At 55.0% G+C, this 21,509-nt stretch overlaps 1 protein-coding gene across 5 annotated transcripts in view; it reads left to right on the top strand.

Moving 5' to 3' along the window:
* The first annotated feature begins 6,160 nt into the window (after positions 1-6,160).
* GFRA2 (GDNF family receptor alpha 2) overlaps positions 6,161-21,509 on the top strand; it is a 103,923-nt gene continuing 88,574 nt past the window's right edge. Inside the window, exons 1-3 of one of the 5 annotated variants that reach the window (XM_081571023.1) lie at positions 7,604-7,632; positions 8,711-8,786; positions 13,783-14,097. In XM_081571023.1, the coding sequence (XP_081427149.1) occupies positions 8,747-8,786; positions 13,783-14,097 (355 nt within the window). In that variant the 5' untranslated portion in view covers positions 7,604-7,632; positions 8,711-8,746. Of the gene's footprint in view, positions 6,358-6,454; positions 6,511-7,603; positions 7,633-7,996; positions 8,787-13,782; positions 14,098-21,509 lie in introns of those variants that run through there. The other 4 variants (XM_081571002.1, XM_081571041.1, XM_081571033.1 and 1 more) reach the window with 4 other exon arrangements.

Below are 21,509 nucleotides of genomic sequence, written 5' to 3'. Positions count from 1 at the left end.
AGGCACTTCTGGGAAACTCCCTCACACTTCCCTTCCTTGTGGATGTGAAGTCGTGCGGAGGCGAAGGAACAACTCAACTATCCAAGCTGTCTGGAATCAGGCAACAGGGGCCCTGAGAGTTCCCTGTCCTGGCAAGTGTTTCTGTGACATTGTCTTAGTTTTTATTATTAAAAAGGATTTTATTTTACTGAAGTGTTTTAAGCAAGTTGTTGTTGTTCAGTCACTAAGTCATGTCTAACTCTTTGGAACCCCATGGACTGCGGCACGCCAGGCTTCCCTGTCCCTCAAGGAGGGACACTTCCCAAATACAGGACTTTGAAATCCGTCAGGACTGGATTCAAGTCCCTGGGTGCCTTAACTTTAGGTTTTGTCGTCTGAAAAATGCCCACTTCAGAGGCTGTGCAGGAGGCCTGAGATGAATTCATAGGGAAAAGCTCTGTGAGTTGCTGAGCCAATGCACTTGTTGGCACTTGTTTATTATTGTCATGGAAGTTTCCTTCCAACCCTAAGAGCCTAATGATTGGAATTCATTCTGGGTAAACAGTAACCCTCCCCCTGGGAGCAGTAGGAAGGAGAAGATAGCAAGAAAGCACTAATATATATGAGGACAGTGGGGATAAGGAGAGAACCTTCTGGATAATGGGAAAAGAAGTTTCCAGGACGAGAGGTTAGGGTGAGGGAGGTGGGCACCCAGGCAAATGTGCTCATCTGGTAAACTCTAGGCTGGGCCCAAAGACAGCTTGTCTGCTCAGAGAGGGACATCCTGGTCCCCACTTTCTGTCCTTAGCTCCTGCTAGCTGCCTTTCAGTCCCTTGAGACCGAGCTGGGCCCTCCAAGTGACAGTCCATCTCAGACCCAGCTCTGAGGCTCCGCCCACCTTGCCAGGCTTAGCTAAATAAAGACATGGTCCCTGTGGGGGGCCTCTGGGGCTGAGAGCTCTCCTGGGGGGTGCCAGGCAGCAGGAGCCAGCTCCCCACAGCTTGGTAGAAGCTATCACTGCCCCTCTCCCTGCATTCTGCCTCTGACCTTGGGTAACTTGGCAGATTGCCAGCCAGCGCCTGCGAGCTGGGGGCAGTGGGCGTGCTCAGGAGAGGCTGTGGGGTTGTTCCAGGCAGTGGGGGTCTGCCAAGTGCAGTGTTGGCACCTGGACAATGCTGGGGCATGGCCGGGACGGTGCCAGCACAGGCTGGGTGCAGCGTAGCCCGGGCAGTGGGAAGGCTTCCACAGTCACTGGGATATTTTAAGCTGACAGCAGCATATCAGAAGGGACATTTAACAGCTCAGCTCTTGCTGCCACTGGGGAGTTGCGAAGGTGGCAGGGGAAGTGCTGGTTTCGGATTTTTCAGAATCCGTGTGACTTTGGGGGAAAGAGGGGTTTAGAGAAACAAACATTCCCAGACCTGTCATGGATGAAATGAAGTGCCGAAAATTACTGAGTGCCTCCTCCCTTTAATCCATCTCCTAATGTGGGAGAAAGCAGCAGAGCCCTGGCTTGCTGGCTGATGGGTTTCTACGTTTGAAGGTGAAAGCTCACTACACCAGGGTGTGGACAGCCCCATTTTCCTTCCCGTCCTGGCTCCTCCACTTGTTGACTGCATTGGAACCTGTGCCACGTCATGGGCCATCTTCAAGCCTGAGTTTGTTCACTTGGAAGGGGAGCTGAGTCAGCCATGTCCTCTTCCCAAAGGGAGGGGGGGATGGTGTAAGGACTTCAGGATCAGGGAGAAAGAAGTTGTCAAATGGTGAGGCACGCTATATCCACAGAAGGTGGTATTGCCAGCTTCCTGCCTGAATAACTCTTCATCTGCATTCCTGCATTCCCGCTGTAGCAGCGGCTTCCTACCCTTCTAACGGGCTACCCTGGGGCTGGCAGTGTGTGTGTGTGTGGGGGGGGGGGCGTGCAGCAGAGAGGTCTCCGAGACCCTAGGGAGAGGCAAAGTAAAGCCAGATTCCCACCTCTTGCTGGGTGCTTACCTCGAAAGAGAATGATGAAGCATGGGAACACTGACTGAAATCAGAGAAATCAATGCCCCTGAGTGCACTATGTATTTCTTTCCTTCTAGTCCGGTCCCACCTACCCTGCCCCAGCAGCTCCGTTCACTCTTCAGGAATTGGAAGCTTTAGTTAAATCCCTGCTGGTCTCTATCCCCAGACAATTTCACACTGGCCAGGCTGGGCATCAGGGATCTGGAATGGCCCTGTGGGGAGGGAAGGTTGGTGAATGGTTCAGCCTGCCATTAGGAGGTGGATGGGTCTGGAATGGGGCTGAGAAAGCTCATGGATGTCCATGACCTAGGCCCACGACACTGAGCTGGACACTGTAGCATGTACCACGGTAAGACAGCATCCTTTCTAGGCTTCAGACCTGAACTCCAAGGATGAGACCAGAAGAGACCACAAGAAAGACAAAAAAGAAATCGCAGTTCTCACAATTTCTTCACTCTATTGCTGGACAGGGCAGGGAGAAAGGGAATATTTAAGATGTTCTGAAATGTGACATAAAAATTCATAGCCTGGAGAGCTGCCCCTTCGCTTATTTATTCGGGGCACAAAGGTTACCAAGTTGGGGCCCTGGATCCCAACTGCCCAAGTTCAAATCCTGGTTCTGTCACTTAGAATATGACCTTAAGCAAGTTATATTACCTTTTTTTTTTGACTTTAGTTGTCTCATTTGTAAATTGGGGCTATTAAGAGTAACTACTCCATAGAGTTTTATCAAAATTAAAGGGATATCAACATATATCTTGCTATAAAGTTAGCTCCCTTAATTATTATAACCAGTGACAAAGTCTGAGAAGTCAAGGCTAGTCACTTTCCCCAGGCCTGTCCTCTGGCTGGTCACTGTCCAACTAGAAGATAATTTCCTTCTTCCTTGTCCCCTCTGTTGGATCTACCACATCTTGCTGATTCATCTTTCTAGAGCCCCTGACAATCCCTTCCTTCCATCCAGGCTCACCACCACTTCCTATTTTGGACCCTCATTATTTCAGGCCTAAACTGTTAAAATCGCTTCCTAACTGGTCTCTTGTCTCCATCCTTCACAGAGTTGTCAGATCAATCTTCTAAAACACCGTTCTTATGCCACTGGCCTGCTCAAAAATCGTCAATGGCTCCTAAAGGAGCAAGAGGGAAGCTTTCAGTACCTGTCCTCTACTGTGCCTCCCATCGGAACCTCCAGATCTTCTCTGACAGGCCCCTCCCCACCTGTGCCCTTGGCTCCTCCCAACTCTTGGGTGGTTCCTCAATCCTGTCTTTCTTGTTTGGCTATTGGGTCTTGGTAGGAGTACATGTGCTCTTTGTTGCAGCTGGTGCGCTTCTCTTGTAGTGCAAGGGCTGATCTAGTGGCGGTGCACGGTGCACGGGCTTCGTTGCCCCTCAAAAAGTGGGATCTTAGTTCCCCAACCAAGGATTGAACCCACATCCTGTGCATTGGAAGGCAGACTCTTAACCACTGAACAACCATGGAAGTCCCCTTGAACTGTTCTTACCACTGCACTTGACCTATGCTGTCCCCTCCCCAGAACACCGCATCCCTCTGTGTTCTGCCAAATTCTACCATCCTTCCAGGCCCAGCTCCAATCCTATGTTTCCCTGCAAGTCCTCCTGAAACTCTAGGTACTAACCCTTCCTTTCTCTCATTTGGTCCCAGTGTGTCTTTGGGTTGCTCAGTCTGTTCATGGATACCCAACCTAACTCTATTGTGCATGGCTTCCATGGCGGGGGCAGCCCTGCTCAGAGCCGTATTCCCACAGCCCTTGGCACTGTTGGAGCGAATCCAGTAAACTTGTGCTGCTTGATGGACTGTGGGAAGTCCTGGGTCAACTGCTGTCCCGTGGCTGAGGGCACCTCCGCTTGCCAACTCCCTGATTTCTGACGCATCTTACCTGGCACATTCTTCTTCTTTTTATTCCTGGTTGGATTTTCTCTCTGGGGCATGTGATCCTCAGCATTTTTTGCTCCACAGAAAGAAAAGAAGGGATGAGATTCTGCCGGCAGTAGCTCAGCTCTGGTCAGTTGAACTGTGTGGTTAATGAGAGTGCGTGCACGCATGCATGTGTCCTAGGGTGGGCCGGCAACCCTCCTTGCTTCCCCTGGTCCTTCTACATGCCTATTGCTCTTACTCTCCAGAGAATCCACGCCACCAGATGAGTAGGCCTAGAGAGATGAGGAAACAGAAAGAAATGAACAGCCAAGTGTCCTTTCTCCCTCTCCCTGCACATTGTAGCTCCCGTATCTGTGATGGTGGAGGGGCTGTCTTGGGTGGGCAGGAGACTCATCTACCCACGAGCTCACGAGCCACTGAGCTTGACCCTTAAAGGCTGATGAAAGGTACAGTCTTGGAGGGTGTGTGAATGTGTATTGGTGAACCTTAAGAGCATCTGTTCATACTTCCTGAGAGTCTCTCCTTTCTCCGAGACTCCCTCTTACAAGGCCTCCTATTCTTGACCCTCTTCAATTGTTGTTTAGTTGCTGAGTTGTGTCTGACTCTTTTGTGACCCCATGGTCTGTAGCCTGCCTGGGTCCTCTGTCCACAGGATTTCCCAGGCAAGAACACTGGAGTGGGTTGCCATTTCCCTCTCCAGGGGATCTTCCTGACCCAGGGATTGAACCTGCGTCTCCTGCATTGGCAGGTGGATTGTTTACCACTGAGTCACTGGGGAAGACTGACCTTCTTGTCTCTATTTCCCTTGAATCCCCATTGCTTTTTATCTCTGCTTCTCATTTGCCACTTAGGTTTGTATGCCTTATACATAGCTTCCTAATCCTTCTGGATCCCAGAGGAAAGGGGTGATGTTTTATGAACAACTTTCTTAGAGCCAGGCATTAGACTCACTGCTCTGTGTACAATATCTCATCTTGTCTCTACAGTTTGAATTAAAAAAAAAGTTTATTTATTTGGCTGTGCCAAGTCCCAGTCTTAGCATGTGGATTGAACCAGGGCCCCCTGCATTGGGAGCATGGAGTCCTAGCCACTGGACCACCAGGGAAGACTCAAGTTTTTTTTTTTTTTTTTTAAATCCCCATTTTATAGATGAAATAACTGAGGCTCAGAGAGATTAAATTGCCTATGGCTGGCACATGTTCATCTGTGTTTCCTCTGCAGATCTTGGCATGGGGTAGGGGTGCTTACACATGGGAGATGTGTGGGTTATCATCATGTGACACCTGGATGCTGCCATATCTAAGGGCAGCTCAGGTTGAGGGTGGGTCTGCAGAGAGTGAGGTGTAGTGAGCGACGCTTATATAGACAGGCAGGAAAAGAGAGCCTCACGGCCACAAGGTGAATGCTGGCCTGGTGGCATTGTCCACTGTCCTTTCGATGGCTGAGTGACCCGGAGTCCCTGAAGGACCTCAGCCATTACCTCCTGCTACCAGATACTCCTCCCACCACCATGCGAATCAGTGGGCACACCCTGGGTGTTCATCACTGCTTTTTCATTAAAGCTCCTAAATATGCTTCAGAGAATTTTCCTTCTAATGCCCAGCCAAGGTTCAAAGAAAGTTAAAGAAATTGTTTTTGAGATGCAGAAGGAAAAGCAATGTGCCGAACAGTAATTTCAGAGTCTAGAGTAAGGCCCTTGGGATAGGGAAAACCTCAGGTGGGGGTGCGGAAATGTGGGAGTGGCAAAGGGCATTTGGGCAACCAGAAGACCCAGGAAGTAGGAGAGGGGAGGGGGGAAATTTATCTACACCAGACGCCAACCACTGAGGGCTTCCTCCCCGTGGCTCAGAGGGTAAAGAATCCACCTGCAATGTGGGAGACTTGGGTTCGATCCCTGGGTTGGGAAGATCCCTGGAGGGAGGGTATAGCAACCCACTCCAGTATTCTTGCTTGGAGAATCCCCAAGGACAGCAGAGCCTGGAGGGCTATGACTTTGTGACTCATGGGGTCACAAAGAGTCAGACACGACTGAGTGAATAAGCACACACCCAGCTTCTGATTGAAGAGTAGAATTCTCATCAGGTTTTCATCCTTTAACCTAAACTTTTATGAAGCCGGTTCCTTACAACCCCTAGTTCTAGGAATGAAGGTGTGAAGTCTTTTCTTAGAACTGGAGAGGCCCGAAAGAATGGCAAGAAGGTCAGCCCCCGGGTACTATATCTAGCTCCAATCCCCAAGCCTGCCTGACCCAGGTTCGCTCACCCGCTAGGGCCACGCCCCCAAGCGGGCACCACTCAATGTCCCTGGGGCAGGGTGGACTGAGGGTTGATGTCCCAGGATGGGGCAAATGTGAGGCGTTCGGAGAAGACCCTCAGCTCGGCGATTCCAAGGCTGGTGAAGCCGCGTTCCCGCCTAAATCCGCAAGATGGAAGTTGCTCCCTCTAGCTTTTCTACTTGCAAAGCCCGCCGGTTTTGTAAGTGACCCCTCCCTTCGAGCCCAGGTCCATTTCTAGCATTCACGCCTCTCCAGAGTCTTGTTCATTTAAAAACGCATCTTAAAATGCACTAACACCTACATCTTCGGTCCAGCTCAGATCCGGTTTTGGGTAGCGCGTAAAGTTTACAAGGTACTGCGTGTACCACACCCTGGCACACGGGGTGCGCGCGGAGCTGCGTGCAGGAATGTGTGCGAGGGCGCCGAGGGGTGCAGGGCAGCTTTAACGCAGCCGAGAATGTGTCAGATGGGCGCGTGAAACTGGGGTATCTGGTGTGCGTGGGTCTGCCCGCGCGTGTCCGAAGCCCACCGCCTCTCCCCCACTTGCCAGAACGTGTCAGCAACCTTACTTCTCCTTCAGCCCTTTCCCAGCCAGACGCCCCTCCGTTTTGGTGCTTCTGAGCGTTTACTGTAAATCCCGTGACTAAAACACGCCAGTGAGCCCGGCCCGTGGACAGATGGATCAATCGCCCCCTTCCCGGAAGGGGGAGGGGGCCCCACCTGGAGCCTCGGAAGCAGGGAGCTGCCGGCTGCCTCGGGAGAACTCCCCGGAGCCCAGCTTGCCGCCGAGCTTGGCGCAAAGACCTGCGTCGGTCCCGGGGCGCTCCCACTAAAATTGGGTGTGAGCCCGCATCCCCGATCCCTCCCGCGCAGTTCGTGGGAGGTTCGGCGGCATCGGATGGGGCGGTCAGGACGCCCTGGCTCGGCAGCTCTCTTCCCGCACCGGGAGAGGGAGACAAGTGGGGAACGGGAGTCTCGAAGGGCTACGACGCTGGGGCCTGTGGGGGGCGAGGGCGCCGGGGGTGTGCGGGGAAAGTTCTCGAGCCCCGCATGAAGAGCACACGTGTATGCGGGTGCGGGGCTCGACCCGGGCAGGAGGCTGTGCGGGGACGCTGGCGGTTGGCGACGGAGAGGGTCCTTCATCTCCCTTGCGTCTTCGGGGAGACGCTCTGCCTCGGCTGCTGGGTCGAAGGACGCCCAGCGGATGGTGCAGCCCCCTTCCTAGACCCGGACTCCAGAGGGGTTTTTTTTTTTTTTTCCCTAGCGCCCTTCCCCCTACGCCCCCGGGTTGGCTCGAGAGCCACGGACTCCAAACCCTCGGGCCTCCGCTGAACCTCCCCAGGGCCTCCCGGAGCGGGCCGCCCTGGCGCGGGGGCGGGGGCGGTGGGGGTTGGAGGGCGCAGCCCGCTCCGGGCGGGGAGAGGAGGGGACGTGGAGGTTGCCGCGCAGTGGCAGGAGCCGCGGGAAGAGAAAGGTGCGGAGGCTTTGGTGGGTTTGGGTTGGAGCCCGAGCCCTGGCCGGGGTAGCTGGTCAGTTTCCGGCCAAGGCTTCAGGTCAATCCGGGGAAGGGCGGGCGGCCGAGAAGAGAGAGCCGGCGGCGGAGCTCTCCCTTCGGCCAGCGTTCCCCGGCGCCACCACCACCGCCTTGTCGCCGCCGCCGCTGCAGAGTGTCGCTGCTCCGCCGCGCGCCCGCGCCCCGCGCCGCCAGCGCTTGGGAGCCCGAGCGCCGAGCCCCGGGCGGAGAGGGGCGCGGGCGCGAGAGCCGCGGCGAGGGAGCCGCGAAGGGGGAAGGGGGCGGGCGGAGGGAGGAGCAGGGAGAGGGAGAAGGGGGAGGGTGAGGAGAGCGACGGAGAGCCGGAGAGAGCGGGAGCAAAGAGCGAGAGCCGGGGAGAGGAGAGGGAGGGAGAAGAGAGAGAAAGACACGCACGCAGAGACACACGGTCACTGGAATTCCATTAGAAAAAAGTGACACGAGCAGGGGTTAGCGGGAGAAGATTTTTTTTGAATCTTTCCTCCGTCTTGTGCGAAAGAAGCGACTCGGGTCTCTCGTCCTCGAAGCTCCCACTGGATCGTTCCTAGGCGCTGACACCCGTCGGTGGATTTCTTTCTTATTTGCGTTTTATTCTGACCCCCACCCTCGCCACTTCCTTCCAGCCCTTCACTCTCAGCTCGCCTCTCCCCCCACCTCCTCAGTCCCCTCCCGGGAAGCGCAGGGGAATCGGACCAGCGGGGACTCGCGCCTTCCCGGACGAGCCGAGGGAAGGGCAGACCTGAGGACCGGCTGTCGGCTTGGAGAGCGCGCGCGCACACACACACACACACACACACACACACACAGATACGTGTGTATTTGATTTTAGTGGGCAAGGGGGGCGTCGAGACGCGGCCCACCGCCCTCCATTCCCCCACCCCCTCCAGCCAGAGGCGAGAATCGCAGGACTCAGGATCTTCATCCGGCCGACTGGCTGGGATCTCCGCATTGGATTTGGGGCTGATTATCACTGCTTGGCTATTATTATTGTTGTTGTTATTATTATTATTTTTTATCCAAGGGAGAAAGACAGAAAAAACTGTGGGATTTATTTAACATGATCTTGGCAAACGCCTTCTGCCTCTTCTTCTTTTTAGGTGAGTACCTGCGGGAGGCGAGGACAGCGTGTCCGCGGGAGCCTGGGGGGCTGCGCGGCCGCGCGCGTTCAGGCGCCGGCGAGCAGCCTGGAACCTTGGGGGGCGAGCGGGGCGCTGGTGGGGGACCGACCAGTGGGAAGAGCGAGCGGCGGGGCGAGCCGGGCCCGGGCGCAGCGGAACCGAGCGGGGTCGGCGGCGAGGATGCGGGTGGAGGGACGCGAGCCGCGGCTGGCTGCGTACGCGCAGGGTTGGGAAGGAGACTTGGAACACCCAGACCATCCCCGCGCGCACGAACGCAGACATAGTCGCTCACTCACATGCAGTGATAGCGCTCATTTCTGTCAACATAAAGGGTTCAAACTGCGGCAACTTAAGAAAAAAAAAAATCCAACTCTTGATCTGGAAGAGAGAAGGAAGGGGAGAGGCTCAGTGTCGGGGAGAGGAAAATCCTGCCATCCTACCTTTCCCGGCGGCTCCTCGAGCCGATCGTGGTGGAGGGCACGACGGGCTTCTCCAGGAGCTCGGGGATGGACATCTGTGGGGGCAGTCCTGGCAGCCACCCCCCACCTGCCAATCAACCCCAGAAAAAGACACCCCGCTTCCCACTCTCCGAATCCCTTCCCCGCGGCTCCACTCCCTGGAACACTTTTCAAGTTTCTCCCCACCCTGTACCCTCCCTCCCGCGCAGACCCGAGCTATCTGGGTGGGCGGGAGTGGAGGGTTTGAGCCGCAGTTCACCGCCTTGTCTTTGCCGGGGCGGGGGCCCGGTAGCTGGTGGGAAGAGATGGGAGGGAGGCCAAAGTTTGCTTCCTTGGGTGAAGAAGGAGGGGGGCTGAGGGGAAAACCAGGCCTGAACAAAGACTACTGCTCATTCTGTAAGCCCTCTCCCCCAAGGACAGGGAGGGAGGGCTGCCTGGTGCCCCTGAACCCCGACTGTCTTTTTCCCACCCAGAATTGCCAATCCCTGGCCCCCTTTTTATGCTGCAGGAAATCTCAGCTGCTTGGGAAGCGGGTGTAGAGGGAGCATTCTTGGGGGTGGAGGTGAGTAAAAGTGGGTGTTGGAAAGGCCATGTGCCGACCAGGAGTCCCCGGCAAGGCTGCTGCCCCAGTAAGTGCTCCAGAGAGAGGGCAGGCTAATGGTGTGTGTGTGTCTGTGTGTCTGTGTGTCTGTAAGGACCACACATTTGCTTCATTGTGGATGCTGCTCCTACCGCCTTGGCCTGCTGTGTAGCCAGGGTGAGCCAGCCTGCCCAGATGGGTCACAAGAGCACCCTTTCCCTCCTGGAGAACGGGAGAGGGAAGGCCTAGGAGGGGTAGGTGCAGGTCACAGAAAGCTTTGAGGGATGTCCTAAGAAGTGTCTTGACTAGGACCAGGGATTCAAGTCCAGTCCATGTTGATTGGGCCCCGGGCCCTTTGCCAACCCTACCTCCTCTTCCCCCTCCTGCATTCATGGGGGCGGGGGGCTTGGCCAGGCTCTAGGGTGTGGCCTTCACTGTCCTGCCTCAGGGAGCCAAAGGTGGCTCTTCTCAGGATAGTGTTCTCAGGTGGGAGGGGCTGAGGGAGGAGGCTGGGATGGTTGCTCTGGGCCCCACTGTGCTCCTGCAAGCCTTTCCCGGCAACCCTCTCACTCCGAAGGGGCTATTATAAAAGCTGACCTTTTCTCCCACGGCTGGTTTGAAAACCCAGCTTTCTGGGGCCAAGAATGAGCAGGGCCAAGAAGAAAAGAAAATTGTATTTCAGGAAAAGCAGCCAGACTGCTTGCTCCTGAGCCACACACACACCCCAGGCCAGCAGGGCTCCCAGGTGTGGATGATGGCCCCTCAGTCATCTCCAGGTCCAGCTCCCCAGGGTGCAGAGGTGGGGGGTCCTAGCCGAGGGGCCTGAGGAGAGATTGTTCTCCTGAGCCTGTGTAGGTGTGCCTGGGGTCCTGTTCAGAGATGGCCTCCCTGGTGTCTGTGACCCTGGGGAGGGTGGGGATGAAGGAGGAAAAGTGTGTGTGGGGGTCACATCCTTTCAGTTCCTTTTTCTTGAGAAGCCCCTTCTCAAAGCTGGGGTGCGTGTTGACCGAGTGACCACAGGACATTGAAAGGCTCTGTGTTAGGCCAGCCGAGAATGAGGGATACGTTGGTTGTTAAGAAAATTTCAGCCCCAGGGCCCTTGCCTGGCAAGCAGCCCACAGTCGGGAGTTGGTTGGAAAGTTGACTTTGGGGAGAGGCTTTTCTGGAGCTTGAGAAGGGGGTGGGCATTTTCAGTCAGGGATAGAGTGAAGCACGTTCCTAGGAGCAGGGGCCTTTGGTGTGCTCCTCCCAAGGTTCTGAGTGAGGTCTGGGCGTGGGCACACCTTCCTGGCCCAGCCATCCTCACCTCCAGTGTTGACAAACTCAGAGAGAAAGTGAGGTGGGGAAAGTGATGGGGGTGGGGACCGGGGTTGGTCAGAGGGCCCACCTCCCACTGGCATTCTCGTGCTCATCGGGGCATTTGACGTACCTGGGCGGTTGTAGGTCTGTGTGGTCTTGCAGTCCCCGCTGTGTCTCTAAAAGCTGTTCCACATGTCTGTGCTTTCCTTGAGAGATCCAAGTTTTCTCCTGATCTAGAACTTGGAAACATCACCAGAATACCTTCCAACCTTTACTCACCTAGAATTCTTGGCCAGAGGCACCAAGTTGCCATGATTTCTTTCTCTGGCTGGACTTCTTGGTTCTAGGGGTCATGGCATCACTGAGAAGAGTCAGGGGTAGGTGGTGGTCAGGGAGTTTGGTTGGAAAATGCACTGACCCTTCTATGGAGCCTCTCTCTGCCTGGGAGCTGAAAGGAAAAGGGAAGCCCTTGCTTTAGGCCCGGGAGCCCAGGACTCTATAAGGATCATCCCTTGGGGCTGTAGACCCACCTGTAGGGCAGGAAGGAAGTGTCCTTATTGCCCCAGTTCCTTAGGCTAGTGTGCTGATGTTTAAGCCTGGGGAGGAGGCCACTTTCTCATTTTATCTCCCACCATGCAGCCTCAGGTAACGCCAAGGTGGGAGAGGAGACGCCTGCTGGGATGCTGGGGTGAGGAGAGTCAGTGGAAGGCCCAGGGCTGGGCCAATCCTAAGGCTCCAGCAGGCTAGGTACCTGGTTGGCTAGGTGGGACAGCAGGTACAGGTGAGGCCAGGTTAACAGAGCTGATCCTGGAGGGCCCTGTTGCACCCGAGTCCTGCTTAGAGATCCAGGAATTTGCTGAAGCCTGGCAATAAAGTCCCTGCCTGGGCTTGGGCAGGAGGGAGCTTCTCCATCCTACCCTGGGCAGATGCCTCACTGTCTATGCCCACATTCCATGCTGATTTCTTTAGTGGTCTTGCTCAAGCCTGGCCATAACTGTCAGCGCCTCCCGTCCTGAGGTAGAGGTCTGGTCAGCTGGAGAAAGAAAGTCTTTTGTTGTGGACCCTGAGGTTTTCTCCACCCCAGGCCCACCCCCTGATCTCTTGGTGGGATAGGCCTGGCCCACCAGGAGTTGATTCCTAGTGGACTTTCCCCTCGGTGGCCCTGTGGGTAGTGACAGGGTTGCAGTGCAGCACTTTGCCTCTAGGTGTCGCTGTCTCCCTGTGCTAGCTGCTCCCTGAGCAGGGCCTCCTGGGAGAAAGGAGTGAGAAGTGGGCGTTCTGGGTGGAAATGGAGGAGATTCTTTGGGATTAGGGATGGGAGAGACTTCTGCCTAGGATCTTATTATGTTTGGGGGCAGAATGGAGTGGAGGAAGCCCTCCCATCACTCTTCTGGTCTTGGAAAATTCAGTCTTGGCTCCGGGCCATGGCATGGCCTTTTTGTGGGGCAGGATCTGAGTGAAGGGCTTGGAGGGGACCAGGGGCTCGGATGATGTCTGTTTGGGGAGCTTGCTTTTGGAAGGACCAAGCGGCCCTTTCTGTGCCTTTCCCCTCCATATCTCCTTCCCCGACCCCTTCCCTTCCGAGGACTGTGGGTTTGGACACTGGAGGCCATGCTGGGGAGGCGAGGGTCCATGTGCAAGGCCAGGGTCCGCTTGCAGCTGACTTATTAGTTGGCTTCTGGAAAGAGGGGAAAGAGGGCGAGACAGAGGGGAGAGGGTATCGAGGAAGGGTGGGGAGGAGAGGAAAGAAAGAGGAAAAGAAATGAGAGAGAGAAAGAGAGAGAGGTGTCTGTGGGAGTGGTGGATTGGAGTTGCTTGGCCCCCAGCATTTATTGGAGGGGCTGGGGTGGAACTTGTCTTCATGGTGGATGTTATCTCTGGCCACACTGTGGGGCAGGATGGTGTGGAGGGCCGGGTCCCCCAGAGGAATGCTTCCCTCTGAGCCCTCCTCAGACCACGGGGTCAGGCTTGTCTCTCCCTGTCTCCTTATGAAGTCTGGGGACTCAAAATGGATAGACTTGGGGTTGAAGGGGTCGTTTTAGCCTGTGTATAACCTTGAGTTGTCACGTCTCTTTGGGCCTCAGTTTTCCAAGGGTGGAATGCGGGGACTGATCTGGTCTTTGAGAACCTAACAGGCTGTGAGGGTTAACCAGTCAGCCTACCTGGTTCCTTGGCCAGACCTCTGTTTGGACCCGAGGTTGCTGGCAGAAGGCCTGGCTGCTCTGAAACTGAGATCTCCCCTTGGCCTGCCTTAGGAGGCCTTGCAGCCGCCAGCTCTCTGCTGAGGCCGTGGGATCCTTCTCTGGACTCCTGGCATCTTAGACTGTCTGTGGTCTGCCTGGGGCCTCTGGCTCTTCTGGGCTGTGCTCCTGGGCCCAGGGCCGTGGAAGGAACCAGGAAAGGGTCATGTAGGGCCAGGGCCGAAGACAACTTTTCTCCTTTGGGGTCTGAGGAGAGATGGTTGTGTCTTGGGCCCCTTTAGCAGCGCTTCCTCTGACCTGCTGGGGCGGGCAGCCTTGAGTCGGCCTCACTGTGCTGAATAGAACCGGGGTGACTCTCCCAGAAGGGCCCCCAGGCCTTCCTCTGGGGTCAGAGACTGCGCCCTCATTCATGCTTGTCTTCCCTCCCCACCACCCAGACGAGACCCTCCGCTCTTTGGCCAGCCCTTCCTCCCCGCAGGGCCCCGAGCTCCACGGCTGGCGCCCCCCAGTGGACTGTGTCCGGGCCAATGAGCTGTGCGCGGCTGAATCCAACTGCAGCTCCCGCTACCGCACGCTGCGCCAGTGCCTGGCCGGCAGGGACCGCAACACTATGCTGGCCAACAAGGAGTGCCAGGCAGCCTTGGAGGTGCTGCAGGAGAGCCCGCTGTACGACTGCCGCTGCAAGCGGGGCATGAAGAAGGAGCTGCAGTGCTTGCAGATCTACTGGAGCATCCACCTGGGGCTGACCGAGGGTAAGCCCGGCCAGGGTCTTGGGTCCAGCGGGAGGGCCTGGTAATGGGACGGACTGGCCAGCTGTGTCTCTCTCCACCTCCTGGGCAACCTAGCACCCAGAGGAGGTAATCATCTGACCTAGGGGGGCAGATGTTGTTGGCGAGACAGACGGAGGAGGTAGGAAGGAGAAAGGGTCAGGGTGGTGGAATGAGAAGGGATGGGGGTCTGGATGGGGAGTGAACCAAGGATGGCTGGCTGGCTGTGTGTAGTGGTAACAAGGGCAGGTGAGGCTAGAGTGCCCAGGTGGATGGAGAGTGAGGACAGAGGAGAGAGAAGGGACTGGCTGTGTGCGGGCGGAGATGTGAGGTTTGCATGTGAGCAAACCAGCCCCTGCCACTCTCTGCTGCCCCCCTCCTGCCCGCCTACTTCCAGGAGGCCTGCCCTTCCAGTGGCTTCCTGACCCCTGGCCTGGCCTAGGCACCATCAGCAGGGATTGGAGGGCACGTGGGCAGCAGGTCCCAGAGCCCTGGGCAAGCCCTCCTCCAAGGTCCAAGGCCGAACCTGTAAGCCTCTCATCCACCAACCACCTCCCCCATTCCCTCCCCCTCCAGACTAGGGTGTGGAGGATTTGCAGGCCTCCTGGGTCAGACATTCATTTATTAATTCAACAGCTGTTTACTGAGAATTTCCTTGCTGCTAGGCATTAATAGTTGAGAGCAGCTGGGGCAGCGTTTGCCTTTGTGGAGCTCCTAGTCTTGGGGGGACACAGATAAGTCAGGGACTTTCTGTCTTTGGTGATGTAGTGAGTGCTGTCGGAAAGCACTGGGTGCTCTGGAAGAGCCAAAGAAGGGCATTTAACCCCTTTTTGCAAAATCTAGAGAGCCTTCCTGAAAGAGGTGGCCTTCAGGCTGAGACTAAAGAGTGAGGTGCAGTTACTCCGTGAAGGCATGTGCGGAGAGTGGGGGAGGTGGGGGACAGAGCTTGGGCAAAGGGCGGCATGTAATGCAGGTTAGCCGATCTTCCTTACAGACATGCAGGTAACTCAGTGGTCCTAAGTTGCTTCAGTCGTGTCCGACTTTAGCCCACCAGGCTCCTCTGTCCATGGGATTCTCCAGGCGAAAATACTGGGTTGGGTTGCCATGCCCTCCTCCAGGGGATCTTCCTGACCCAGGGATTGAACCCTCATCTCTTACGTCTCCTGCATGACAGATGTGTTCTTTACCACTACTGCCACCTAGAGGCAGGTGGAAGTGGGGATGGAGGAGAAGAGATGGAAGGGGCTTGGATCTGGTGGGCAGCACCCCTAGGAGGTTTTATGTTGATGATCTCTGCTTCAGGACAAAGTTCGCATGGTTCCAGTAGGAGAGCAGATTGGAGAGACTGTTTGGAGGCCACTGCTGTGGTGCAGGCCAGGAAAATGGCGGCTGAACGAGGACAGTGGTAGGAAAGAAGGATCTAAGAGCTGCTCAGGAGGTGGAATCAACAGGTCTTGGTGAAAGGCCAGGGGAGTCAGGGAGGGCCCCCAGTCTTCTGTCTGGGGCAGCTGAGTGGCTGAGGAGGCCCGTCACCGCAAAGGTGTTGAGTCGGGGGAGGGCTGGAGATATGTGTTTGTTTTGGGGTATATGCCCCTCATTGGCCCTGCCCTATAGACAGCTGGGTGTGCAGGGCTGGGGCTCAGGTGAGGAAGGGAGACTGGACATAAGGATTGAAAAGTCATGAGCAGGGACTTCCCTGGAAGTGATAAAGACTCCACCTTTCAGTGCAGGAGGTGTGGGTTTGATCCCTGGTTGGGGAACTGAGATCTCACATGCTGCAGGTTGGCCAAAAATAAATAAAAATGTGGTAAATCAACTACAATAAAAAATAAAAAAGAAGTCACCAGCAGCCTGCAGGTGGTAACTGGGGCCAAGTGATTGGGTACAGTTACATTGGGAGGAGGTTAGGAACTGAGCTACTGGGATCACTGCCATTGAAAGATGGGCTGCAGGGGTGATGAGGAGGCTCTGGGGGTGAGGTGGGAGGGAGCCCCTTGGGAGGAGCTCACTCTCAGAAAGAAGGAGGATCAACAGCCTCCAAGACTTCAGGCCCAACAGGAGAGGGATGGAGAGTCTAACCTGGTGCCCTTGGGGTGAGCTCCTTAGGTGGCCACTGGGAATAGAAGCCTGCTTGGGGGGGGTGGTGCCTGGGAGCTGGCGAACTGGGAATGATGACTGTGGACAACTTCTTGAATTCTGGTGTGAATATAAAGGGCTTCCCAGGTGGCTCAGTGGTAAAGAACTCACCTGACAGTGCAGGAGACAAAAGAGACATGGGTTCGATCCCTGGGTGAGGAAGATCCCCTGGAAGAGGGCATGGCAACCCACTCCAGTATTCTTCCCTGGAGAATCCCGTGGACAGAGGAACCTGGCGGGCTATAGTCCATGCGGTCGCAAAGAGTTGGACACGACTGAAGCCATTTAGCAAGTATGTGAAGATAGAGAAAAACAAAGGATGACTTTTTTTAAAAAGAGAGTCAAGTAGTTTAAATTCTAAAGTAGGACAGAAGCGATGGAGAGGCTGAGGTGAACAAGAGAGAGGGGTGTGATGTGGAACTGTGCCCTTGGGGGAGGGGAGGTGTCAGCCTGGAATCTGTGGGTCATCACCCCACCTCCCCTGCCCCAGCTGCTGGAGGGGCAGGAGGAAGCTGGGCCCAGGGTGGAGCCAGATAGTGATGGATTCCTGACCAGTGGCTCAGAGGTTTCAAATTTGCCCTGAAAAAAGGGCTTGGAATTATTAACAGTGTTACCACCATTAGTAACATAGTAATTCCTCATGAACTGAGTGGTGACTTGTCTGTTGCTGGTAACCTGGAGTCCTAGAACTTGAAATTAGCAAAGAGAGGGAACTAGCCACAGAGAGGGGCGCTCTGTTCTTGTGAGACAAGGAGCTGGCTTCCCCCTACCCTCCCAGGCTGACTCCATGCACAGAATATATATTTATCACAAATAAGACTTAATTGTTTAACTTCTTACAGAACTCACATAACAGAAACTGACAAATCCATGTTGCTATTTAGTTGCTCAGTCATGTCTGACTCTTTTGCGACCCCATGGACTGTAGCCCTCCAGGTTCCTCTGTCCCTGGGATTTCCCAGGCAAGAATACTGGAGTGGGTTGCCATTTCCTTCTCCCTGTGCACAGAACGGTAAAGGCCCTGATTCAATGAGCTGGGTTGTTTAGGTTTTTGCTTTCTTTCCATGGCCTTTACTTTCAACCCAAGGGAGACTGGGCAGAAAGTGGGTGGGCTTGCTGTAGGTACACAATGGGAAGGGAAGGGATAGAAGAGTTTGGGGCTAGAGAGCTGGGTGGGCCACTGGAGACCCTTCCCATTGGACTGGCACCCTCGGCATCACCACATCAGCACACTGGGGACCTTGTTTAGAGCCAGGCGGTGAGGCGTTTTGATGACAACAATAAGCATAATATTCATTTTATGCTGCCTTCTGCCACGTCTTCAAGGCCCTTTCAACCCAGGAGGGCTCTGACTGTAGAGTCTCTGGATCCAAATGCTTGAGATGGTTTGTTGGTTCATTTACTCAACAAACATCTGTTAAACACCTACTCTGTGCTTCAGAGGGTGAGAGCCCTGAGGAAGCCATGGCCCTGTGTGGGCACCTATAGTCTGGGAGGCCCTTCTTTGGGTCCACTCTAGAAAGGCAGGCCTCTGCTTTTCTCCTTCCTCAGAACCATGCTCCCTACCCCTTGCAGACTGCTCAATCCCCTCCCCTGGGTCTTGGGGCCAGTGGTTTCTGTCCAGGGCTGACTGGGGAACCCAGAGGCCTTTTATTAATAACAGCAGGTGGTGTTCCTCTGAGGGACAGAGTCTTCCTGAGAGGGGACTCTTCCTGGAGTGGGAAGAGTGGTCTCCCGGGAAGATGTAGGCACTTCCTCCCTATTCCTTATGCGTGTGTGTGTGCTAAGTCACTTCAGTTGTGTCCAACTCTTTGCAACCCCTTGGACTGACCCCACCAGGCTCCTCAATCCATGAGATTCTCCAGGAAAAGAATACTGGAGTGGGTTGCCGTGTCCTTCTCCAAGGGATCTTCCTGACCCAGGGATCCTTAACATTCTTGATAACCTGACTTGGGCCTGGGCAGGTGAGGGGATCAAGGAGTGGAGAGACTCACGTGGGTTTGCACTTAGCTTCTCGCTTCTCCAGGGTCCCTGCTGGTGGATGCAATTCCTGGAGACTTGGTCCCACCTTTTGCCTCTGAGAGAGAGGCCCTACCTGTCACCTCCCCACCTGAGGCTGAGCTCACTGCATGGACTGAGGACCTCAGCGTGTGGGCAGAGCTGGGAGCCGAGCTCTCAGACAGTCCCAACTGCCAAGGGCCTCGAGATCATTCTAGCAGGAGGCTGAGATGCAGAGGGGTGTGGTAGGCCTCACAGGGCACACAGCAAGCTGCTGGTGGGACCAGGACCCTGACTGCTCTAAGTAGACCCCTTTCCACTGTTCTGGAAAGCAGAGACATCACTTGGCCAACAAAGGTCCATATAGTCAAAGCTATGGTTTTTCCAGTAGTCACATATGGATGTGAGAATTGGACCATAAAGAAGGTTGAGTGCCAACGAATTGATGCTTTCGAACTGTGGTGCTGGAGAAGACTCTTGAGAGCCCCTTTGACTGCATGGAGATCAAACCTGTCTATCCTAAAGGAAAGGATATTCATTGAATATTCATTGGAAGGACTGATGCTGAAGCTGAAGCTCCAATACTTTGGCCACCTAACATGAAGAGCCGACTCATTGTAAAAGACCCTGATGCTGGGAAAGACTGAGGGCAGGAGAAGATGGGGGTGACAGAGGATGAGATGGTTGGATGGCATCATTGAGTCAATGGATATGAGTTTAAGCAAACTCCGGGAGACAGTGAAGGACAAGGAAACCTGGTGTGCTGCAGCCCACGGGGTCACAAAGAGCTGGACACAACTGAGTGACTGAACAGTGACCACTGCCCTGGGGGAGAGCTGTGGCCTTGGGCTCGTCTTCCCCTCTGCCATAACCGTCCCCATAATCACCGGTATTTACATGGGGGTTGGGGGAGGGATGTCACTGTTAGCTGCACAGGGCACTTGAGACCAGGCTTCTTGCCTCCTCCAGTGGCAACGCTGAAGTTCAAGGTTATTCTGGTTCTGCAAATGTGAAGTGCACAGGGTTCTCCCTACATGTCCTCTCCCAGCTCATGGGCCTGGAGTCTGACATCCCGGGTTTGACTTCAGTCTTGCTGCCAGGCAGGCCTCAGATTTCCTGATGGTGAATTCTGCTGCAGAAGCAGGCAAAGGGAATTGATTTAAATAGGGTGGACCCCTCCCAACCTGTCATGGAAGAGGCTCTTTTCCCCCAGAGATCCATCCCCTGGGCCAATCAGTTATACTAACCCATCTGTACCCAGGCACAGTGCTGTGTCAGATGCTATAGGGAAGGACAGACCCTGCTGTAGGGAACTGGTCCAGCCAAGAGAAGATGGCTCTGTGAAAAGTTAAGCAAGAGTTGTTTAGTCTCTCAGTTGTGTCCACTCTTTGCGATCCCATGGACTGCAGCACGCCAGGCTTCCCTGTCACTATTTCCCTGAGTTTGCTCAAACTCATGTCCATTGAGTTGGTGATGCCATCCAACCATCTCATCCTCTGCTGCCCCCTTCTTTTGCCCTCAGTCTTTCCCAGCACCAGGGTCTTTTCTAGTGAGTCGGCTCTTTGCATCAGGTGGCCAGAGTTTTGGAGCTTCAGCCTTAGTCCTTCTAATGAATCTTCAGGGTTGGTAGTACTTGTTTAAGAATTTGGTTCTGATAACACTTTTTATTTTTGGAGGCAGCATTCATACTGGTTAAATACTTGGACTCTGGAGCCAACAACCTGGGTTGGAAACCTAGCTCTGCCACTCACCAGCTGTGTGACTTGGGCAAGTGCTATAGCATCTCCATGCCCCAGTCCCTGATCAGAAAAACAGGGAGAATAATAGTGCCTAGCCCCTGGGGAAATTAAGAGGATTAAATGAGTTAGTACATCTAAAACACTTCTAATAGTGCCAGGATGAAGAAAGCACAACATAACCTCATTGTTATTATAAAACCGCTTCCTAAGTTCTCTCGTTATTTGTTCGCACCAGCTAGCCTGGCTGGTACACCCACCCCAGGGAGTTTCTCCAGTGCTGGTGGGCAAAGGGAGAGGATGCTGAGATCTTGTAAGCCCATGATGGCCCAGCAGGCCCCGGGGGGAGGTGGGATTGGAGCCAGGCCTGGACAAAAGAGTCACCTTTGGATTAGGCAGGACCAGTGGGCACCCCCTGTGCGTAAGGCACCCTGTGTGCTGGGTCAGGTGGGGCCTAAGGGTGTTCTTGTGAGGTACAGTGAAGGGTGGGGCCACTTCTTCAGGGGCATGCTCTTCATGTCCTCTGGGGGGGTCTGTACCCTTTTTTGGTGGGGGGGTCATCCTAGTATAGTGGAGAGATGCCTTGTTCCTGGACCAGCAGAGAGCTAGTCAGGGGCTAGCCTGGCTGAACAAGCATATTCCAAGACCCCCCTCCTGGAGGCTGGCCCCCTTCCTGCAGGTAGCCCCCAGGGGTGCCACCCCGATGGACTCCTCTTTAGGTGGTGAGCTTGCCTGTGGCTCTGGGCCTCAGGTGGACAGGAAATCAATGTGTGAGGCTGTGGTCATCACCTGTCTCCCCTGCCCCCTCCTCATGCACACACAGTCTGAGTGATTATCCATTGATTTCTCCTCACCATCATGTCCGTCTCGAGGATCTTCCCTTTCCTGCTAAGGCACTGGCGGAGGGAGCAGGAGTCCCGCTGAGGTGGTGGTGGGTCTCCCGGGCAGTCATCCACCGTTTATCTGCTGTCACTCATTCACATCCTCGAGCCTCCGATACACCCCAGAGCCTGGGGGAGAGGCAGCAGGTGGAGGGGAAGACAGGTCTGGAGGCATACAGGAGTCACTGGTCAGGCCTCTGTCCAGTGGACCTCAGCCAGTCACTCCTGGTGACATGGTGGGAAGCAATGGGGAAATCCTGTCCCCTTAAGCCGGGATATGGGCTTCCCAGGTGGCTCAGTGGTAAAGAATCTGCCCACCAATGCAGAAGAGGTGGGTTCAATTGCAGGGTTGGGAAGTTCCCTTGGGGAAGGAAACAGTAACCCACTCCAGTATTCTTGTCTGGAGAATCCCATGGTTAGAGGAACCTGGTGGGTTACAGTCCATGGAGTCGCAGAAGAGTCAGACTTGGCTGAGGATGCATGCACCCAAGTAAGCCTGGGCAGAGCCAGCCTGGTGTGATGGGAGAGAATGTTAGTGTCAGGGTCAGGTAGCTCTAGGTCTGCCACGAGGAGCTGTGTGATCTCAGGCAGGTTGCTTCACCTCTCTGGGCCGCGTCAGAGCCTTCTCCTGTGAAATGAGGAAGTT

This window comes from Giraffa tippelskirchi, chromosome 1, assembly GCF_054371585.1.
Source record: "Giraffa tippelskirchi isolate mGirTip1 chromosome 1, T2T-mGirTip1v1.2.pri, whole genome shotgun sequence".
NCBI lineage: Eukaryota > Metazoa > Chordata > Mammalia > Artiodactyla > Giraffidae > Giraffa > Giraffa tippelskirchi.
Note: the sequence above shows the minus strand (reverse complement) of the source record. Positions and strands in the feature narration are given on the sequence as shown.